At 37.8% G+C, this 21,330-nt stretch overlaps 1 protein-coding gene across 2 annotated transcripts in view; it reads left to right on the top strand.

Annotated features, from left to right (window-relative positions):
* The first annotated feature begins 9,554 nt into the window (after nt 1-9,554).
* Nucleotides 9,555-21,330, top strand: part of REPS1 (RALBP1 associated Eps domain containing 1) — a 40,192-nt gene continuing 28,416 nt past the window's right edge. For both annotated transcript variants that reach the window (XM_009077928.1, XM_009077927.1), the window contains exons 1-3: nt 9,555-9,690; nt 13,880-14,079; nt 19,464-19,617. In XM_009077928.1, the coding sequence (XP_009076176.1) occupies nt 9,570-9,690; nt 13,880-14,079; nt 19,464-19,617 (475 nt within the window). In that variant the 5' untranslated portion in view covers nt 9,555-9,569. The remainder of the gene's footprint in view (nt 9,691-13,879; nt 14,080-19,463; nt 19,618-21,330) is intronic.

Raw genomic sequence — 21,330 nt, 5'->3', positions numbered from 1 at the left:
TTCCTGCTGCAGACTATTAGTTGCAAATTTTGTAGGTAAGACTGTTATTACTACAATAATGTGTATGATTTTTTTTCTGAATTGAAGTGTCTTAAATCATTCAAGACCTAGTGTTAGCAGCTGAGTCCCACGTGTAGCTCTGTAAACCTGCAGTTTTTGGAACTTTAACTGAGTTTTGGTTAGATGTTGATAGACACATTGTTAAGGCTTGTAGACCTTAGTGGGAGAAGGAGAGCAGTGCAAAGCTGAGTAACTAATTAACAGTGATCAGATTGATGCTTGGAGGAAAAAAGATTGAGATGGGAAAACAGCATAAAGTAATGGATCCAGTAGCTTCAGGTAAATTTGTGTGAATGTGCTCAGGAATAACTCCAACAGACCACAGAAGTCCTACTTGTCCAGGCCACAGCATGACCACGAATTCTGTGATCAGAGACTGTCATAACCTTCATTTTACCTTAACAATAAGCTGGAAGCTTCTATTAATTCTTTGAGGCTTTTTTGTGTTAGGTTTGTTCTGGCAGAGTAATGAAATCTGATGTATGGAGAAAATGTTAAAACTGGAAAAGAAAGAAAATAATTATTGGTAAGGAATATCAATCACTGGAATGCTTCAGTTATAAAGTCTGAAAAGAATAAAAATGTCTGTATAAATGCTGCTCTCTTCAGCATTTAGAATTACAGGAGAAATATTTAACTTAATGCTACATGGCAGGAGCATCCAGAATTAGAATATTTGTAAAAAATCTCTGCATTGCCTGCTGAAGCTAGATGCTTTCTTGGTACTTACATGCAAGTAGCTCCATGCATTTGTTTACGCTGTAGGAAATGAATTAAGTTTTGAAGATCAGCAGAGCTTCAGAAGTTATTTGCTCACATGAACTGCAACTGTAAGAACAAGCAAATGCAAAGTATATAAATATATAAATACATAAAATAAGGGCAAGTTTGGTTAGTCTTCAGAAGTACAGCTGAACATTTAATGGTTGCAAAAGTAAGACCAAGTGCCTCAAAAGATTACTGATGAAGAGTGTTGCTCCACGTGTGCCAGTCGGGGCTTGTTTGCCTTTTCTGCTTCAGGGTTTGGTTGTCAAAAACACAAACTGCAGCCATAAAAACAAGTACTAAACAACTGCTGTTGACCAGTGAGAGAAGTGTATTATACAGATCCATTGCAGTTTGTTCATAAAAACTTGTACTTTTTCTATTGTAAGTAAAGCTTGAAGCTCTGCTGAGGTGTTTGTTGGTTGTACAGTAGACAGATTCAGGTTAATAAAAGAGCAAATAATTAACACACAAAAGTTTCCTTGGCTTACTGAGTGAAGTAATCATACTGTGTGACCAGATAGGTGGGCAACAGTTAGTGCTTAGGAGTGGGGAACTGTGCAGCTGAGAGCAGACGAGGGAGGAGCTATTTAGGTTAAGCAGTAATGTAAAATTACATAGTAAGAGAAGACAGGTGTGTGGAATATCTCATTTTCAAAGAACCTGTCTTTATGCACCAGAAATTAGAAATGGTTCTTGTAGGTCCCCAGGCTGTCTTTTGCTGCTTCAGATTATTTTTTTTTATTTCCAGTTCTTCTGGCTGCTTTATTACCATTACTGCTTGTAAAGTGCCTTTCTTATGAACACCTACTCTGCCAGAAAAACAGCAGTAGAGAGAATCTTAATAGAAGCAAAGAACAACTCTGCCTTGAGGTCTTTCAGGTGTGACTTTTTACTTGAGAGGGTAGTAGTTGTTTTTTAAGTGAGTGTTTGTCTGGCTGCCTGGATTTCCTTTGTTGGTACCATTGAACATATCAGAAGGCATACAGTTCTTTATTCTGTCCTCTTTTTGAAGGTATTTGGAAATCATTTGACTTCTAGTCAAGTAGGCCAGTCTATGACTCTAGATCTTTGGAAAAGTGGCCCCTCTAAGTCAGTATCTTGAACTCTCTTGTAGTTGCATGTAAGGTGTGTCTGCCTTATCTTTGTGGGTTGACTGATGGTGGTCACTATGTACTACCAAATCAGGAAGGGAACTGGCGACCTCTGGAGAGCAGTGGAGCTCTGCAGGTAAGACTCGTGTAGAGCTTGTAACAGCTTCTGCAGGAGCTGTTAGCAAGGCCACAAACTCTGATTGCAAATGGAGAAATCAAAGCTACTTCATTAGAAAGTGTCTTTGATAACAAGGCTAACCCACCATGAACCTACATGCTACCAGGAGCAGCAAGAGGTGTTGCAGGCCACTTTTGAAATGGTTGAAGTCAGGAATGACCTGAAGTATAACTGGTTCAGAGAGTACCACAGTAGTGAAAGTTCTATGAGGTTTTTTGGTTTTTTTACATGTGCGTGTTGTTCAGCATATTCATTTGTTAAGAATTTATTATGTGCATGTCTCATAAATCAGAGTTTTAAATTACCAGTGCTTTTTGCTGCTTTTATGTTAACAAAGGGAAAGCATGATTCCAAATCATGCCAGCCCTCACTCAGGGAGTGGACATCCTTGTAAAACAGATCCCAAAGTACAGGGGCAGAATAATTCCTCCAAGGCTTAAAACACTGGGTCATTTTTTTAACAGCTCTTTCTTTATTTCTGATGTGATTAATTCTGCAATTTCATATAATTGAAACAGATGTATGTTTGAACCTGAAATGACCTGTGGAATGTCAAAGTTTAGTTCTGAGTATCTATAGAGAATTACTTGTCCGAGCTGATGAGTAGCTTTTTCTTCCTGGTGGTATTTTAGCAGTCTGCTTCCACTGTCGATATGTGCAGTGTGAAAATCAAGGGTGAAGAAGTCTTAGGAGAAGCTCAGACAGTAAGAGACTCTAAATAGTTCATTGCCAGAGAGCGTGTGTAGTCTTGGAAGTCCTCCAATACTATTGGTTTTATTTCTTTCAAGGCCTGTGTTCTGGAGCCAGGTTTGTGGCATTGACTGAGATCCATCTTCGTGCAACAGTCAGTAAGACTTAAAAGGAAGACCTTAGTATTTGTTATTCAGCAAAGTACAACAATGTCCTAAATATACTCTGAGCCTTGGAATTCTTAGTATCAACTAATTAACGATATTTACTACTATGCTTCTTAAGTACCTAATAAGATAAATGTATATATTAGAGGCATTTTTATACTTGCAGTTCAGCACGTGAACTTTTCCTGCTTCACGCTTACTGAATATTAAATATAGCAGTATTTTATATCCTTCATAGATGCGTTTTGCAAATGATGTTTGGGTAGGTGTAAGACTATTTCAATGTTTGTCACATGCTGAAACAGAATTCAGAGCAGTACTTGGGCTGTTTCTTCTAGTGGCCTTTTTTTTGTCCTGTCTACAATTGTTTTTTTCTTGTGTTCCACCACGTGCCAAGGCTTGTGTAGCTGTGTGGAGAACTGGGTCAGAGACTTGACTTGGTTAAAAATAACTCATCAAAAGAAGGATCTCTGTCAGTTGTCTGTCTTGTTCCTGCTGCTCAGTGCTGTCAACAACTGTTGCATCTGAGAAGCTACCTGTAAAGTGAGATTTTTCTGAAGAGAAGTAAAAACGTTTAGCAAACTAATTGGTATTGCTTTGCCCAAATGATGATAGGTGAGAGACTGTAGTTAGAAAACTGTGCCAGGCCGAGGTCTGCAATTAGTGAGGCAGATTGAGATAAATGAAGTGACAGGAATTGATCTAAGTGGCTGCAGAATAACAAGATTAGAAGGTAACGAGTTGCAAGGAAAGAAATGTATTCACCTAGGAAAAAATGAGCAAAGGAGTTTTCATAGTTCAGTATGTAGTGATGATCAGCATTTTTTTTTCTGCTACAATAGCAGTGATAGGAAACATTTTTCAACTTCTGTTATACATCCCTGAATGACATTACGCTGGAGAGATTATGATTAATTTTTGTTGTAGCTGAGGTGAGTGGATTACATGACTTGAGGAGAGAGAGCACCTTTGTAAGGCACTGTTCTAGTACTCAGCTGGAGGTTGTGTTCCAGTAAACTTTTAATTTGGAAAAGATCCTGCCATATCTGTTTATTGGCTAAGTTTGCAGAGAACTTTAGACTTCTCAGTGACAAATTGCTGCATAAGAGATACAGGAATAACATTGTTGATATGATAATGTTGTTAACTTAAAAAAACTAATATCAATCCATAATCAGTTACATTTTTATTAACTAGCAAAACTGAAGCAAGTTATTCTATTTATTTTTTGTCTTTTTTTTAAAATCTGAAGTAAACAATTAGCTTTTTAAAAATGTGTTGCTGGATTTTCATCTAGAGGTTATTATTAATATGCACAGTAAAACTCAAAAAATCATATTTTAAGTATTGAAGCACAGGTATATTCCTATGATCTGGTTTAACTCAAGTGTGTATCAGATGTTGTGAAATGAATGTGAAAACTGGTTTTGTACTTCTGGTGCATGATTTACACGACCTTGTTCATGGTGATTGTTTCATTTAAGTGTAAGATAAAACTTGCTTACTGTAAGGATGATCAAACACTGGAAGAGGTTGCCTAGAGAGGTTGTAGAGTCTCCCTACTTGGATATACTCAAAAACCCAACTGGACAGAGTCTGAATGAACCTGCTGTAGCTGAGCCTCACAGAACAGGCTCAACTGTTCTGTGAGTCTATGTAGGGTTTCATTGTACTAACATTACAAACATGAAAATTGTGAATGTCCCAGTTTGGATGAGGTGATACAAAAGGTCCTGCTCTGAGTTTGTTCACTCCCCCCTCCCATCAGTACACACTGGGTGTGTTGTAACTTTCAGCCTGAAAAAGTTGTCTCCAGGTCTTGCCTCTTACCACCCTCTGGTATGGAACAGTAGGTACTTTAGTAACTCTCTCCAAGCAAGATGAAATATTTTTATCTTTACTGTGTAGGTGGCATTCATGTTGCTTCATTTATTGTTTTACCATTGGAGTCATCCCTGTTTAAATACTGTTGTACTTTTGCATGCATAATATTTACAGATAATGGGCTTGATTTGCCTTGTAAAGAACCCGGGGGCAGGGAGAGTATGATGTTCTGGAAGACTCTCCTAGAGAGCTTTTCTGAGTTCTGGAAAGTATGTTTCACCACATTTGACCGAGATATGATTGATTCCACTTCACCTGCAATTTGTAAAGGCACTCAAGTCTTTAAGGTTTTTTTGGTTCACAAACCTTTCCAACTTCAAGGACCTCTTACCCGAAACCTGTAAGAGTCCTAAAAGGTACATGCTTGATACAGTGCCCTTTGTCAGCCTGCTGCTTCCTGCATGTCTGATGTGTGCCAGCTCCTTGTATTGTTGATGCTGCTGTTACTTCTGTACAGTATGATGACTGAGTGTGCAATTTCATAATTTGCAGCTACTTTTTTTATTTTGGTTTTTTTTTGTGTGTTTGTCGTTGTTATCAACAGCTTTCAGCAATTCTGGAGCTTCAGAGAGTTGTTGGCCTTAATCTGGGTAATTCCAGTAGTGTAACCTCAGGATCTTCATATCTAAGGAGATCAAAATAGTCACAAAGTATTTTGATTTTGTCTTGAAGATGGCTCTGCATTCCTTGACGAGTTTAAGGAAATTCTTTATCCTCTCTCTTCCTAACAAGATGAAACCTCTAAACATAAATCTCAGAAGCAATTCCTTGATTTTTTTTAATAATTATTATTCCCTCCTTCAGTGTAGTTTATTACCTGTCAAATGTATAAATCCTCCTTCGAGGAGATTGTAGGTACACTGTTTTGGGTATGTTAAAGCATGCAGTCAGTCAGCAGAGGAGTCTTCACAAGATGTTTGCATTTAATGATTTTACTCAGCCTTCAGTCATGTCTGCTTGGGTTATATTCTGTGTTTGAAATAGAGGACTCCTTGACTGTCTGTGGGTGGATTTGATAACTGTTTGTTCAGCAGCAGCAGAACATTCTTTTTTTTGGTGGTGGGGGTGGGGAGTGCGTGTCGTTTGCTTGGTTGTTGATGTTTTTTGAGGGTTTTTGGGTAGTTGTTGGGGTTTGGGTTTTTTCTTTTTTTTTTCATCCTTAAATTTTCCTGTCTTGATACTCACATCTGGTGTATTTTCTACATTTACATTTATTTACTTTGAATCCATGCTTGTATTTCCTTTCTAATACATATCTGTCATGGTACCTTAATTATTAATTCAATTTTAAGGTTTTTTCAATGTGGCAGTACTGACTAGCTCCAAACAACGTAATTTGTAGTCCAGCAGCAACTTTGAAATTGCAAAGCCATTACTACTGATTCCATAGGCTCAAAATGCCTTATCATTACTTCTTTTCCTAAGACTCAGGAGAGTCTGTTTGGTTAATTCATCTGTCGGTGCTAGGCCACTGGATCCACAAGCTTTTCCTATGTTGGATGTTGTCAAGTATGTGGATGTTCCATCAGTCTTCGAGCATACAGTGCTTTAAAAAGCAGAACTACTCTTGCTGTCATGCCAGTTTCAATCACTAGCTGTCTCTTGAATCTCTGTTGCTTTAGTTCTGCTAGTTATTTAAACGTAGTGCGATTATTTCTGGCATTAGGCTGAGTACAGGCAATGTATTTTAGATGTTGATGCCTCAGAGTTTTTATTTGAATTGTCATCTGTCAATTTACACTGTCACTTCTTTCCTGTTGGCACTTTTCGTAGTCTAACCAACCTGTTGAAACTAGTGAATTGCATTCAACTGTATTGAATTATTTTCTCTCAGTTAATGGGTTTTGTTACCCTCTGACTTCTCCCTAGGCATCATGCTGCAGAATGCTACAGTGGGAAAGTACAGCTAACACAGGAGCTGTAGGACAGTGTGGAGTGTGCTGCAGGCATAGCCAAGTGATTTATTGCAGCTAGCTTCTGTCCAGCAGGATTTGAGCTACATGTACAGCCTTAGACCAGCTGATCCTCTTGGGACTTCTTTGGGACTGTTTGTCAGATTCCCACACCTTCCTGTGACAGGTTTTACAGCAGCTTATTTTCGTGAGGTCCTAGAATCCTGGTGCATGGTAAGGAGATACCCAAGTAGCTTTTTGTTGAGCCCTATCTGGTTCACCTGTAGTTGATAAACCCATCCAATTCCTTGTATGGAATTACTGAAGTCTATTTACTGTTTCAGTAGTGCTGAAGCATACAGGCTAACTGTTTGTAGATCATGTGGTCCTGTTGTTGACTTTTTCAGTTGAAACTTGCCTGCAAGCAGGGCTCCTATGCCTTCCAGAACTGTGTCCTCTGAAAGCTGGGAAATCTTTCAGCAGGGCTCCTATGCCTCCCAGAACTATGTCCTCTGAAAGCTGGGAAATCTTTCAGAACAACTTTCTCTAAGCTCAGTAATAGTCCATCCCAGTAATTAGAAAAAGGAGTAGTTATGACAAGAGCAGTTTTGCCAAAAAGGGGACATGGCTGAGCTCAGGTGGGAAGGCTGAGGACAGAAATTAATGCCCATTGATGTAGACAAGCCTGAGATTCTCAGTGCCTTCTCTGTATTGATATTCACAGGTAAAGTCTCATGGACTTCTGTGCCCGGAAATGGGATTGAAGGAGGAGAGACAATAGTAGTGCTACAGAAAGGTGATGGATCTCTTGAGAAATAACAGGTTCATGGAATTAGATGTGATCTTTCTGAGGGTGTTGAGAAAGTGAGCCAATGTTGTTGTAAGGCATCTTTCTCTTCGAGTAGCTGTGGGGATCTGGGGTGGGTCTCAGTGACTGGAGAAAGATATGTTGCTGTTGTCTTCAAGAATGTGAAGGAAAGTTAATTTGGGTAACTGCAGGCTGGTCAGCTGCAGTTTGGTCCCTGAGGAATTGTGGAGCAAGTCTGCTTAGAAGTCATTTCTAGGCATATGAAGGTGAAAACAGTAATTAGAATTACCAAGAGTACTTGTCAACCAGATAGACTGATGTGATGGTAAGACTAGAACTGTGGTTGAGAAGTGGTGATGCCATCTGCATTGATTTCAAGAAGTTTTTCACTATTGTCGTGGTTTAACCCCAGCCAGCAGCCAAGAACCACGCAGCTTCTCACTCACTCCCCCACCAACAGGATGGGGGAGCGAATTAGAAGGGTTAAAGCTAGAAAAACTCATGGGTTGAGAAAAAGACAGTTTAATAGAGAAAGCAAAAGCTGCACACACAAGCAAAGCAAAACAAGGAATTAATTCACTGCTTCCCAAAGACAGGAGGTGTTTAGCCATCTCCAGGAGAGCAGGGCCCCATCCGGCGTAACGGTTCCTTGGGAAGACAAATGCCATCACTCCAGATGTCCCCCCTTCCTCCTTCTTCCTCCCACCTTATATACTGAGCATGATGTCATATGGTATGGATTATCCCTTTGGTCAGTTTGGGTCGCCTGTCCCAGCTGTGTCTCCTCCCAATCTCCCATGCATCCCCAGCTTCCTTGCCAGTGTGGCAGTACAGAAAGCAGCAAAGGCCTTGACTCTGTGTGAGCTCTGCTCAGCAATAACAAAAACATCTCTGCATTATCAACTCTGTGTTCAGCACAAAACCCAAACATAGCCTCATACTAGCCTCCATGAAGAAAGTTAACTCTACTTCAGCTCAAACCAGCACAACTATGGTCTCCAAGAGCATCTTTGTGTCAACATTGCAGACTAGATGAGACTACCAGGCCGATAAAAAGGCTGCCTGGATCATCTGGCTCTGGGAGTCTGACTTGGGACTTGCCATGCTTGGTATCTTATCAGTGACCTGGCACAAGCAGTAAGATTGCAGGTCTTCAGTGTGGAGAGGGTGCAATCAATCTGTTTGAATACATGGCTGCTGAGGGACCAGATTTTCTCACAATTCATAAAAGAAGACAAAATCACCTTTGCATTATATGGAAGGGATTTAGAAGGTATTTCTTAAATGAAACAGCACCTTTTGGCATTTTTTTGAGAACTGGAGGTTCTACATTCTCCTTCAATCCCGAAATCCACCCATTTCTGTGGGTGCTTTATAGATTCGGTTTTTAATCTGCAAGTTAAGACCATAAAAAGCCCATATCAGAAAAGGCTGCTGGTGTCATTTGCAGTTGTCTAGGTTTTTCACTTTTTAGCAATTGTTACCTTATCATTGAAGTTCTTCAGGGAATACTTTGGAGGCGGGCGATTTCTCTAACTTGATCAGTAACACACTGTTCAGTTTTGTCTGAGAATGATTTGATAGTCTTCATTTTGTTTCTGGATTACATCTGACAATGTAATACTAAGTGTTGAATGCTATTCCTTTTCTGTTGCAGTTACTGAAGACAGACAGTATATCTGCTAATTGAGTAGCGACAAAGGATTATTATGTGTTTTGGGTTCTTGTGAGTTTTTTGGTTTGTTGTGTGTTATTTTTTTTTTAAGGAGCATGACCCCAGTTATTCTTTCTCACATCAACTCTAGAACCTCCAAAACCTAGGTGAAAGAAAAGGTGGATAACTGGGGAAAACAAGCTGTAGACTTTGTGCTTTTGCTGGTTGTGAGGAATCACATACTTTGAATCATGTCACGTTACATATTTAAAGTTTGTAAGTGAGGTTCAAGGCATTTAATGCAAGGCATGATGCTCTGAAACATACAAAATCACCTCTGTAAACTTTCTACAAGTAACTGTGTTTTGTTTCAGATTATGGAGCTCTGTGGTGCAACAAGACTTGGCTATTTTGGAAGAAGTCAATTTTACATTGCTTTGAAACTTGTTGCTGTGGCCCAGTCTGGTCTCCCTCTAAGAGTGGAAAGCTTAAATACAGGTATGTCACAGGACTGGGGAGCAAGGATTGAGTTGCTGAGTGGAGTTGTTGTAGTTGGCTCACGGATTGTTACAGAGTAACTTTGTAAATTAGTGTGGTACTTTTTTTATACATGTTGCTTACTTAAAACATTGTGGAGAGACTATGAGGGAATGTTTCCTTACTATGCAGTAAATACGTGGTGAATTACCTTACTCATTGAGTAAGTATTGCATTCATCATGGAGCAAATCCTTAGATTACTAATGTGAGAATTTGTGTGCTGTATCCTCTGAACAAAGTACTAATGTACAGGAGTGATGTAAACGGGAAGGAAAAGAAGACTGTAATGTTTGCAGGCTTTTGTGGTTTCTGGGCTTACAAAGCCTTCGTTGCAGCAAGTGAAAGGTTATCTCTACTGAAGTTACATTTCTTCACACTTGGCTTGACAGTTTTTTTCCCTTCTTAGTCCAAATATGAAGATCAGTTGAAGATTTTTCTAGTGCAAAATCTGACCTGTAAAAGGTCTTTGAAGTCTGTTATCAGCCAAAACATGTTATCCTACTTTTCAAAGGTCAGCTGTGTTATGGGTGGTGAAATAGGAGCGGGAGAAAGACCAAGTCTAGGAAGATGGTTCAGAACAACTGAAGGAGCTCCAGTATGAGGGTCTGTTGTAGCCTTCCAAGTGAGATAAGTGGATCCATGTCCTTGTTGCTCTGTAAGATTAAAAGACTTAGGAAGATGAAGTAGTGAGTTTTAAGTCACTGTAGGCATTGCAGTGTAGTACATAACTCACAAGTTCAAAAATATCTTTAGAGCACAACTTTGCATTAAGGTGAGTTCCCCAATAGCTTTTATGTCTGTAGAATGTATGGTATGATACAATTTTTAAGCACTAGTAAGTAAAAGGAAATTGGGGGGAGGTGTCTAAGGGATACAGATTAAACAGAATAGTTAAGAAGACTATGTTGAAAACAATCTGATAGGAATGAATTATTTGACAAAGCTCTAAAAAAGTAAGGAATCATTGTGTATACTTTTACATTTATTTTAGACATACAAAAAGTGTGTATACTGCTTTAAAGTTTTTAGGTAGCCTTTTGGAAAACTGCATTGTTTCAGTCAACATTTTGCTAGTGTTCAAGGTCCTTTCTGCTCATAAGCCATTGTATGTTTATAAACCATTTCCCTAGTTTACCTGAAGAGTTCCCAAGTCTAAAGCTTTAGCAAGTTGTAGCAGAACACCCAAGAATCAGAAAGTAGGAAAAACAACCTTTGACTCTTAATATCTGACAGAACTGAAACTTGATAAAACAATTGTGGGATTTCTCATCAAATGCCTGTTGAAGAAGGCAGGTACAAACCTTTATGTAGGTTTTTCCAGGGTTTTTATAAGCTTGGTTTTATTTTAATGCAAGATGCCTTAACCAGAAGGAGCTTTTCTATTTAGAAAAGAAAAAAGAAAGATCTCAAGAAATTTGGGGGAAAGAATTGAAATGAAGGTACAGAATGAATTCCAAAATATAAAATATGTTACTGTAAAATTCGCACCCATTGGAACTTTCATAATGGAATACATTTCCTTCATTCATGACAGTACTAGAAATACTTGTAATGATTTCTGGACTTCTAGGAATAATTTTCTGTATCTGGTTCCAAACCTACTAAATACACCAAGCACAATTGACAGAACATTTATTTTTACCCTAACTGTTTTTAGCTTTGGTTGTCTGTTGCCTTGGTTGCAGTGGTTCCAGTCCTATCTATGAATTTCCTGCTTCTAGAATGATTCAAGTGTTGTTGTAACAGCTAACTAAACAGCTAAAATGCAGCAGGCTGAAGACTCATGAAATCTTTCTGAACTTGGGTTACCTTCCTTTGAAAACTGGGGGTCAGCAGCTGTGTTCTGCCCATGCCCCTCTCCAAGACATCTTGAAGAGGAACTGGTAGAGCCATCCCAAACTAGCCTGTATACTCTTTCTCCAAAGTAAAAGCTTATATTTTTGGACGTTTACTTTTTAGCCGTGTGTTTTATGCATGTTTCAATGATTTTCTTAATGTTATTCAATCTTTTATCTTGGAATTTTCTCTCCCCTTCTCTTGTTTCTTCTGCTCTTTGGTGTATGTCTCTTCAGTGGATGAGAAGCTTGCTTTGTCTGAGTTATTGAGTAGAAACTTATTCCAATTTTGAATACCAAGTCCAACATAAGTGTGGTCCAATTGATTCTTAACTGAGTGCAGTGTAGCAAGAATACTGGCATTAGTTATTGTACTATAGGCCTCTAAAACTGTTGTTCTTTTGCTGTTCCAGAAAATTTTCCTTCCAGGAAGCCAAAAATTGAGAAATGAATGAGCAGGGTCCATGTCAAAGTAATATTTAATTTCTAAATATGTAATACAGGTTTTGGTGGAAGAAAATGTGAAGAGGATGTGGGTATAAAAAGTATGTAGAACTTTAAAATTTATCCAGTATCAAGGGTTAATTCCTTTCATAGTAGCTATCACATTTATAATTGAGGGATTTCTGAATGGTTACAAATGTTCTAGTGTTGAAATGAGGTTTTTCTGCTGTTAGGGGGGAAAAGTCAGAGAGGAGAGAGATAAAAATAGCAGATTAGCCATGTAGGAACTTAGTACAGCTAAACAAACCTATATTTATCTAGTCTTGTTTTTAAAGAAGATAATAGAGTATTTTGTGTTCCTTCTGAGTCCTCTGTTTTGTGAAATTGTGCTAGAGAGCTCATGCCAAAGTCTTGTGTTGGAACAGCCGATTGCATAGACTTCCCCTTTGTCAGCTGGATCATCTAGTGTCTGTTATCCTTTGTTCTGCAAGCATACAAATTTTCACTTGCATGCAATGACTTTTTCACTTTGAGTGGCTGTGGTTCACTGCTGAACAATGTGAATAACTTTTTCTATTGCAACATGGGATACAATGATAATGTGACCATTGGCATCTAGGAGTGAGGAAGGCATCAGGAATTGCTCTAACTGCTAGCACCTGATGGGTAACTGCAAATGTAGCAAAGGGGATGTGTTGCATGGCCCTTGTCTGTGATGGAAGCAGTTTGGCACGTTGAATTGTGCTTAGTGACAGAGGCTTAAATCAAGAATTTATGTTCTTACTGGAGCATTGTTCTTTAATACTGGATACATAGTTGTTGAATGCTGTGAATTCAAATGATGCTCTGCAAATACAAATTAGTTCAGTGCTTGATTTTTATGTAACAAATGGTATGCAATTTCATCTCATGTTTTAATATAATTGGTAGTACCACTGTCTCATTTTCAGTTCCAAAAATAATTGATGTAAGCAGTCAGCAAGAGAAATTAAATTTGTTTTGTGTTGGAAAAATAATTTCCAAATAAGCTGTACAGCAAATTGACAGTTTGTTTATTCAGAGTGGACCAGTGAGAAGGTTGTGGTTGGGATTCAGAAAAGTGGTAGCAAACTTGCAGTGGAAAATTGAAGACTTACATAGCCTCATTTTTATATCAGACTATTCTGAACATTTTACATAAAGCTAAAGACCTCCTAGCATTTTGTAGAAACTTTGCTTTTTAGGTGTTTGTAACAAAGCACACTGGTACTGGAGTGTTCTCAGTTGTATCCCTATTAGGTGATTTAGCTTCTGGTGTAGAAAGGTGTACAGAGATGTGTTTAAGCAATAGTTGCAGTGTTTACAGTAAGACTAGATTATATTATCTGATGTAAATGTGACATCAGATTACTAAAAGATGTTTGGCAGTATTTTAGCATTTGTTTGGCTGACGAACCATTCTGTAGGAAGATTCTAATTCTATATATATGTGCTAGAAATGGTAGATAAATTTTGAAAATCGCAATTCAGTAATGAAATATTGGCAAGACTAAGAAAAAATGAGCAAAATCCAGATTATCTGATTGCTACTGCATTTAAGGCACAGTTGTAGTGCAAAACAGTTACGGAGCTGTATGAAGTCCTCTTTGTATACCAAAACCAGAACTTACTTAGCTAAATTGTAAAGTCTAATGCAGAATAGGTATTCTGTTTTTTCCAGCTGCTAGATGTTGGCTTGACTGTAGCAGATGTCTCAGTGTTTAAGGAATTGAGTCACGTGAACTTTTAACTTCAAAATAGAACTGTATGCTTACTTTTAAGCATCTTATGTATGTATGTAACATAAAACTACTGTGACATAGTAAATAGCTTGCTCTATTTTTTTAACAGTAAAGGACCTCCCTCTTCCCAGATTTGTTGTGTCAAAGAATGAACAAGAATCAAGACACACAGCCTTGTATTCTTCAGATGCTGATAACTCAGCTTCATATTCAGGTGTAATTCCTCCTCCTCCACCTGGCAGGATACAAGTCAAAAAAGGCTCTGTGAGCCATGATGCAGTCCAGCAGCGTACATCAACTGAGCAACAGGTGAGTTAACTTAAAAGGTTAAATGGGACTTTAACCACTGCTTTGCTGCATGTCATGATATGGCTTCTAAGATTTGTTACTTTCAGTTCAGTTTCTTTAATAAAGAAAGATTGTACTGATTTATATTACACACAAAGACCATATATGCCTCTAAAATACTTTCGTGTAGGAGACTTTTAAGTCATATAATCTGTGTTTAAAATATTGGTAGTAATGGACAAAGAATTGAGACAGAAAAGAAAATCAGTGTGTAAGATATGATGGCAAGTATCAAGTTGCAGTCATTATGATATTAATAGCTTGTTCATTAAATAGTTCCAGTTGGTTGCCTGGTCATTGGAACAGTGGTACTATGTGCCATGGAAGACTGAATTTCTAGACCATCAACAGGCTCCAGTAGATATAAATCTGAACCACTTAATTTAGAAAAAAAATTTTAATTTTCACAGTTGCTTTTATCTGCCTTACATTTTATTGTTCAGCTATTTAATTGTTAAATAGAGACAATGAGAACCAGAAATAACAGACAGAAATTTTCACATAGCTTTTTATTGTGTTCTAATAATGAGAACTGATTTCCTTTTTCTCACTATTTCTTTCATCTTCAGCTGCAAGATGTCTGAATATAAGAAAACTGTAAAGGCTTACAACTCTGTGCCTCATACATAATTTCTTGGTTTTATAGTCTTGATGCTCTCTTTCCACGGGGAAATCTTTTCTGATTGTCTTTTCTACAAGCAGGAACTGAGTACAAATGTTAAATTTTGCTGGGTGTATGTTTTGAATGACGTGTTTTCTTCCCTATGGTATGCTTTTTTCTGGGTTTATTTTGTGAAGAATCAAGGAACTTGCAAATGTCCCTTAGTCTCTCTGGGAACCAAGAAATCACTCATAAACATTTATTAGTCCCTGTGGGAATAGCTCAGAGTGATCCAATATAAAGAAAAACTAAATTAGCAGAGGAGATCCATATTCAGTGTTTGGCTGCCACTTTCTCCCAAAGGGGAGATGGGAACTGTAGTGAAAAAAGAGCTGGCAGTAGGTCTGAAGGTATCTTGTGTTACCTAGTTCAGGGTAGGTGTGTTTAAGAGAGCTCTCAAGCACTTTATGAAGAAACCAGGAATCACAGATTTCCTTGATCTGATGATGGGGTTTTAGTTTGAAATTCTGTTTTGTATGCTTACATCATGATGTCAAGTTTAGTGAACAGCTGTAATCTGATAGAGGAATCTGTAGTGGTATAACTTTAAATAACAACAACAACAACAAATGTCTGGTGTTTGAGGTCTTCAAGTTCAGGATAAAGAAGCCACATATTCACAAAGGTGTATGAGCATCCAAAGTTCATTTCTCTGTTTTGGCTGGTAGAAGCAGTGTGGTATCTCTTCCACACAAGTCTGTATGGATTGTTGTAATAAAGAATCTCTGTGTATAAGTCCTTTGAGAGATCTAGCCTAGAGAGCAGAGTTGGAACAAATGTAACAGACAGCACATCATTGAGTCCAGCAGTTTTAAGCTGTGTTCGTGGTCTGTAACATCAGGCAAGTATTGTCTGATTTTGCACCCTATTGTAAAGCTTCATTTTCTGTGTCTGATGCTACATTGCTGGGTGTACAATGAAGCCATTCAAGCAGCCATCTTCTCCCAGTGTAGTATCTGTGGATTCAGACACTGCTAGAAACAAGCTGAGAAAGGGGCTGGAGCCCAGGTTTCTCACCTAACCGCGTGGAAACCATAATTGGGTGATTTTTTCAAAAGACAAGTACAGTTTTTATCCATGTTTTTATAGGAATTACTGATGCAATTGTGTTCACCTGGAGATACTATACAGACTTACAAAGTCTAGAAAGAGTTTCAGGCTCAGAGTTCTCATTATATGCTACTTTTTTTCAGAGATTAGGATGAGCAGAGCTGGAGTATGATAAGTAAATCACAATGTGTCATTTTCCTAAGGATCACTGTTCTTTCTGGAGTAATATGTCAGTTAAGCTTAGATACTTCACTCATAGGCCTTGTCATATATCTGTTAAGATACTGCATTAGTGAGTTTGGGGTTTTGGTTTTTAAAGTACCAGGCTTTGATAATATGCCTGGCACTTCAAAATACATTGGTTTCTTAAAATACTGTGACTGAAATATTATCTGTATGAAAACATAAGGTATTTTAACCTTCATCTGTAAAAACAGGCTTCATTTATCTGCAGCTTTCTATATTAGTGAGATTTGTCATATGTAGTTTAATATCTTATAATCACAAATAATTTCCTTAAAAGAATTTTCCTTAGTCTATTGTCTGTTGAATGTCCTAGCTGAAACTATTTCTTTGTCAGTGCATTATTTTGGCAGTTCCCCTTGATGAGCTTCACTTGGAGGCAGAGTGTCGGGAAATGGCAATCATGTTGTGTTTCCAAAGAGCAGCAATAAATGAGTGGGTCATAAGTTCCTTTTTCTATCTCTAGCTATTTCTGTGGTAGTATTTTTAGTTTATAATGTCTAAGTATTATGTAAATACAGCACTGGCCAGAAGTTTGTATCCTTTTCATGGTATTACTAGAAGGTGACTGAAGGCAGGCCCAGCTGTCATGGAAGCTGCGGAACTGATTCTAGGAGTCAAGCCAAATAATGAAAGATACCTTCACTCACTGGATGGCATGTTGACTGCACATCCTAGTGGAGATAAAACACTGGGAGAAAACATTTTTTATTTTTTCTCCTTCTGGCAGAATTTCTTTTTCCTTAAAAATAGAGGCTAAGTAGATTTGAACACTTCTGCTGACAATGGGACACCTATGCAAGCACTTTTGGTGGCATGGTTGTGTTACCACAGTATATATACATGTCTCTATACCTTGATAGTAACAGCCATACTACTAAACATGTTAATGTATTGAAAATGTTCTTAGCAGAGACAGCAGTGTTGAGAGCAGGAAGAATTTTCTGTCTCCTGAAAGTGGCTAAATGTTATCAGTATCAAGGATAGTACAGTCTATCTTTGCTCCTTTTGTGGCCAGTTCTTCTACACCTTCGCTTCTTGTATTAATCTTCGCATTGTTTGAAGTGTCTTGTACGATGCCCCACCGAGGTATGCTGAGCTTCAGGTTAAATGTCTAGAAAAACACAAAAATATCAGCCAATTTAAGTAATTTTCTCGTGCTGCGATTGATCTCTTTTCTATTTGTGTCTGTTTTAAGTATTATTTTTCTCAAAAATCCAGTCTAAAACTTTTCAAACTGTTGAGGTCAGATCAGCAAGTTTGTAATTAGCTCAATCACACACCCTCCCCTTGAAAATGCTTAGTGCTGCATGTGGAGAAGTTCTCATTCAACCTTGTACTGTTCCCTTCTTCAGTATAAATGTTAGTTGGTTACAAAAACATGGGTTCTGCAATGCAATTACTAGCATAATCTTTGTTCATGATGGATTGGTTCCCTAACTTTTCTGCAGGTTGTGAGTATCAGGGCATGGGTCACAACACCCTTAAAGCTACCCTTTGGATACCATGTCTGGCTTCATTGTCTGGAATTCTCCTTAGGAGGTTTTCTTCTGGCCTGAGGTGTGAGATCCAGGATAAGGATTATAACTGGATTTGACTCATGTGTGCTTGTAATGCCCTTGTGAGGTTGAGATCCCTCCAAATGGTATTGTCCCTTTGACACATTGTTGTGTTGCCTTATGCCAGTTTGTCTGATCTTCACTAAAGTGGTTCTTTTAGAGCCATATATTATATGCCAGGTAGATCAGGTGGGTAACTTCAAATCACAGAGCTACCTGGAACCTAAATAATGCAAGCTGTTATAGTCATTACATGCTGGGATTTGAAGAGCATTTAAGTTGGTTAATTCTCTCAGAAAAATCTGATTCTGGATGTTTCAGGCTTTCAAAATTGCTTTCTTTTATTAATAGATAGGACATATGAAAGCAAACAACCCTGCTTCCTCAGCTGCAACTTAGGCATAAACTCTTAAAACACTCTGTTTACTAGAATGGATGTTGCAGCTGAGGAACAGAGATAGTTCTAATAAACTACTGCCTCTGTTTACTAAAGTGTGAAGGTCAAGACAAATCTGAAGTGGAAGCTGTTCAACAAACCCTGTTTTCTAGGCATGAGTGTATGAAAATGACAACTTCTTACCCACTGAAAAGGCAGATACATAGTTAACAACCTATTAACCTAAATATGTGGCTGAACCTGTATGTAGTTGCAGTTTCAGTAAATCTCTACTCGTTGTGTTTTCCCATGGCTGCTTTTGAATGCGAGTCAGTGTTTTACAGTCCTGCCTCCTCCCCAGTCTCTTTTGGCATGCATCTTCCTTCTTTACACTTGCATCGAACCGTCAGTATTTTGACGAAGACATTTGATATGTACACACATATTTGTGTGTGTGCGTATATAAATATACATATATTAAACATAGCTGAGGCATTTAGCTCTCTTAACACTAGTAAGCTACATCAGTGAATGCCATGATTGGTACTGGTGAGTGACTAGGATTGCACAGTAATGCCATGCAAATTTGGTTTACACCATTTTGGGAATGTGTGTCTTGTAATGACAGTAAAGCTGAAGATGTGGGTTCTTTCCGTTCCAGAAGCCTTTTGACATCTGAGTTGGTGATGTGCTTTTGCTGTTAAATAACTTGTGGTGAATAATCTGGTAATCTGAATGTCTCATGATAACTGATTCCAGGTAGAAATTGCACGTGTGATTCTCTGTTTTCCCACCTGTTCAGGAAGAATATAGTACAATATGGGATTAAAGAGAGCATGAGTCTTAACATTATGGCAAAATTACCTTGTAATTTGTACTGCAGAGAAGTATATCCTAGATAGCATCATTTGTTAAAAAAAAATACATCTGTGATTTTGCATGTTAAAAAAAAGTGGCCTGTCTGGTGATTTTTTTTGTTGGGGGGGTGTTTAGATTTTTTTGGTTTGGTTTTGGTTTTTTTAACAATGTTTAATTCTGGTTTGTTTCTTAAATGAGTATAACTGATTGTGAGTCACGTGATGAACTTTAGGTATGGTAAGTTGCGCTGTAAGTTTTTTCTTTCGAGACCTGGTTTCAAATGTAACTTTTATCACAAGTGAAAGTGAGTCTTCTGATATAGTTTCCTTTGTAGCTAAGTCATTTAACTTGGCCTTGCTGTTGCCTTAAGAATGCCAAGTTTAAAATATATTAGATGACAGTTTGAAGTGAATGTATCCAGTCCTAGTCATACTGTACCTGACTTTTAATCCCTCATTTTAGTAAGTACTAAAATTTTCACTCTCAAAAAAGAGTTTTAACTGCAGTGATGGGTGTTTCTAGAAATACTGGGTTTAGATAGGCTTTTATGTCTTTAGTTATTTTGTAAAAATCTTAAAAGATTCCTTTGTTTTATTAGGAGTCCACATCTCCAGTTGTTTCACCACAGCAATCCCCACCAACCTCTCCACATACATGGAGGAAGCACAACCGCCATCCCAGCGGAGGAAATAACGAACGACCTCTTGCTGCACCTGGGCCTTTGTGGGCTCCCTTTAGTGAAGTACAGCCAGGTATAAATGTCTTCTGTTATGCTTCAGCTGTAACCCAAAGTTGTGGAATTCTTAACTAAGTATAATAAATGAGTTTAGGGCAGTTTATCTTTGTATTTTCCAGTCCTTGAAGTGTTCATGTTGATGGCAGCACTCTGAAACCTGTGGTCCTGCATATGGCAAATCCATTTCTAAGTATCACCTGAGAAATGCTAAGGGTTGGAGGGAGGGAAGGAGAGTACCTAAGTTTTCCAGTGGAAAGTTTTGAATACAAAACTGATGATCTTACTGAAATTGTGCAGGAACTGTCAGTATACCCAAAACTGTGGGGAGCTCAAGGGAAAGCAGTAGATAATGTTTGTTTGAATTATGTTTCTGGTAGTTTAGCTGACTTGCCAGAACAAATATTTTGGTTTCTTTAAAGTTTATATAAACATAACTGAAGCTTCTGTATCTCCTATTTGTCAAGGTAGAACCACTTGTTTCAGTGAAGCTTTTAATCCTTTAATGTTTAACATGAAGACCCTCCCTGTTGTTGTATCACTGTGCTCAGATTTATAAAGCTTTCCCCTTTAGTATCTCATATTTCAAAAAGTTTTATTTTCTGATACCTGGTAGACTTAATAAATTTGGGAACAGCGATGCAATTGCAATTCAGGTTCTGATTTTGATGATACTGCTAAATAATATGTTGCATATTGTAGACTGTAGTTTGAGACTGAACTGTGGTCGCTTGGTTTATTTCAGTTATGATAATTCTGTAGTTACAAACATCCTTGAAGGACCAGGGATTCTGTTATTAGAATTGGTTGGAGAAAATCAAACTTTCAAAGTGAAATGGGTTATATGCAGAGGTTTATGCCAGTGTCCTGGGTGTTGTTTGCTAGTAAGTGTCATTCAATTTAGAATAAAAAAATAAAGATTATTAGTCTGCTCATTGCATATATAAAATCTGCTAAGGGTTCAGTCCAAGCATTGTTATTTTTCAGCACTCACTTTCTTGACTTTTTTTCTTCCATTGTTTAGTTGACTGATGGTTCTCGAAAGCTGAAATACAAGTATGTCTGGTGGCTGATTTATAACTTGTGAAGTTTTTCTAACTTACGAAGTCAAGGATTCCAAGACAATATGCAAAATATTCCTAGTGTTGAAAAGTTCAATATTGACCTCTTAAAAATAAAGTCATAATATCATGCTGATATTTCAGTTTGGCAATACTTTCCCTGTGATGTTAAATGGATGAATTTTTCAGTAGTAGTCTGAAAATATTTTTGAACTAGCTCATTATTCCCCTATTTTATGTCCCATACTGCGACACATTCATAGTGTGTTTAAAGTAATTAGAAGATACTGTTATAGAAGGATTGTCTGTTCTGCCAGTGCTGAAGTTTTTCATATATTAGTTTAACAAAAATTGTCAGCCTAATTTTCTGTGGGTGATTCTTTTGCACTGCAGATAATTTTGAATCTCAGGTGTTGTGGGCAGTTCATGATTTTTCATTTCTTGATCCTACATTTTAAGGACAGTATTTTTAGAAAAATCATGTTCTGATGACATTTAGACAGAACCAGATAGAATGTTGGTTATTTTTCTTAAAATCATCTTGATTCCAAAGCAAAGTGTTTTTGAGAAATCAGGTAAATTGTGTGTGATACCATTTCAGTAGGACTATGCCATTTCACTTGTAATAATAAAAAAGAAAAGAACCCAGGTCTCTCTGCTTATATTTTACT

The sequence above is a fragment of the Acanthisitta chloris genome, unplaced genomic scaffold (genome assembly GCF_000695815.1).
Source record: "Acanthisitta chloris isolate BGI_N310 unplaced genomic scaffold, ASM69581v1 scaffold12467, whole genome shotgun sequence".
Classification (NCBI taxonomy): domain Eukaryota; kingdom Metazoa; phylum Chordata; class Aves; order Passeriformes; family Acanthisittidae; genus Acanthisitta; species Acanthisitta chloris.
The sequence above is the reverse complement of the archived record's forward strand: the minus strand, read 5'-3'. Positions and strand labels throughout refer to the sequence as shown.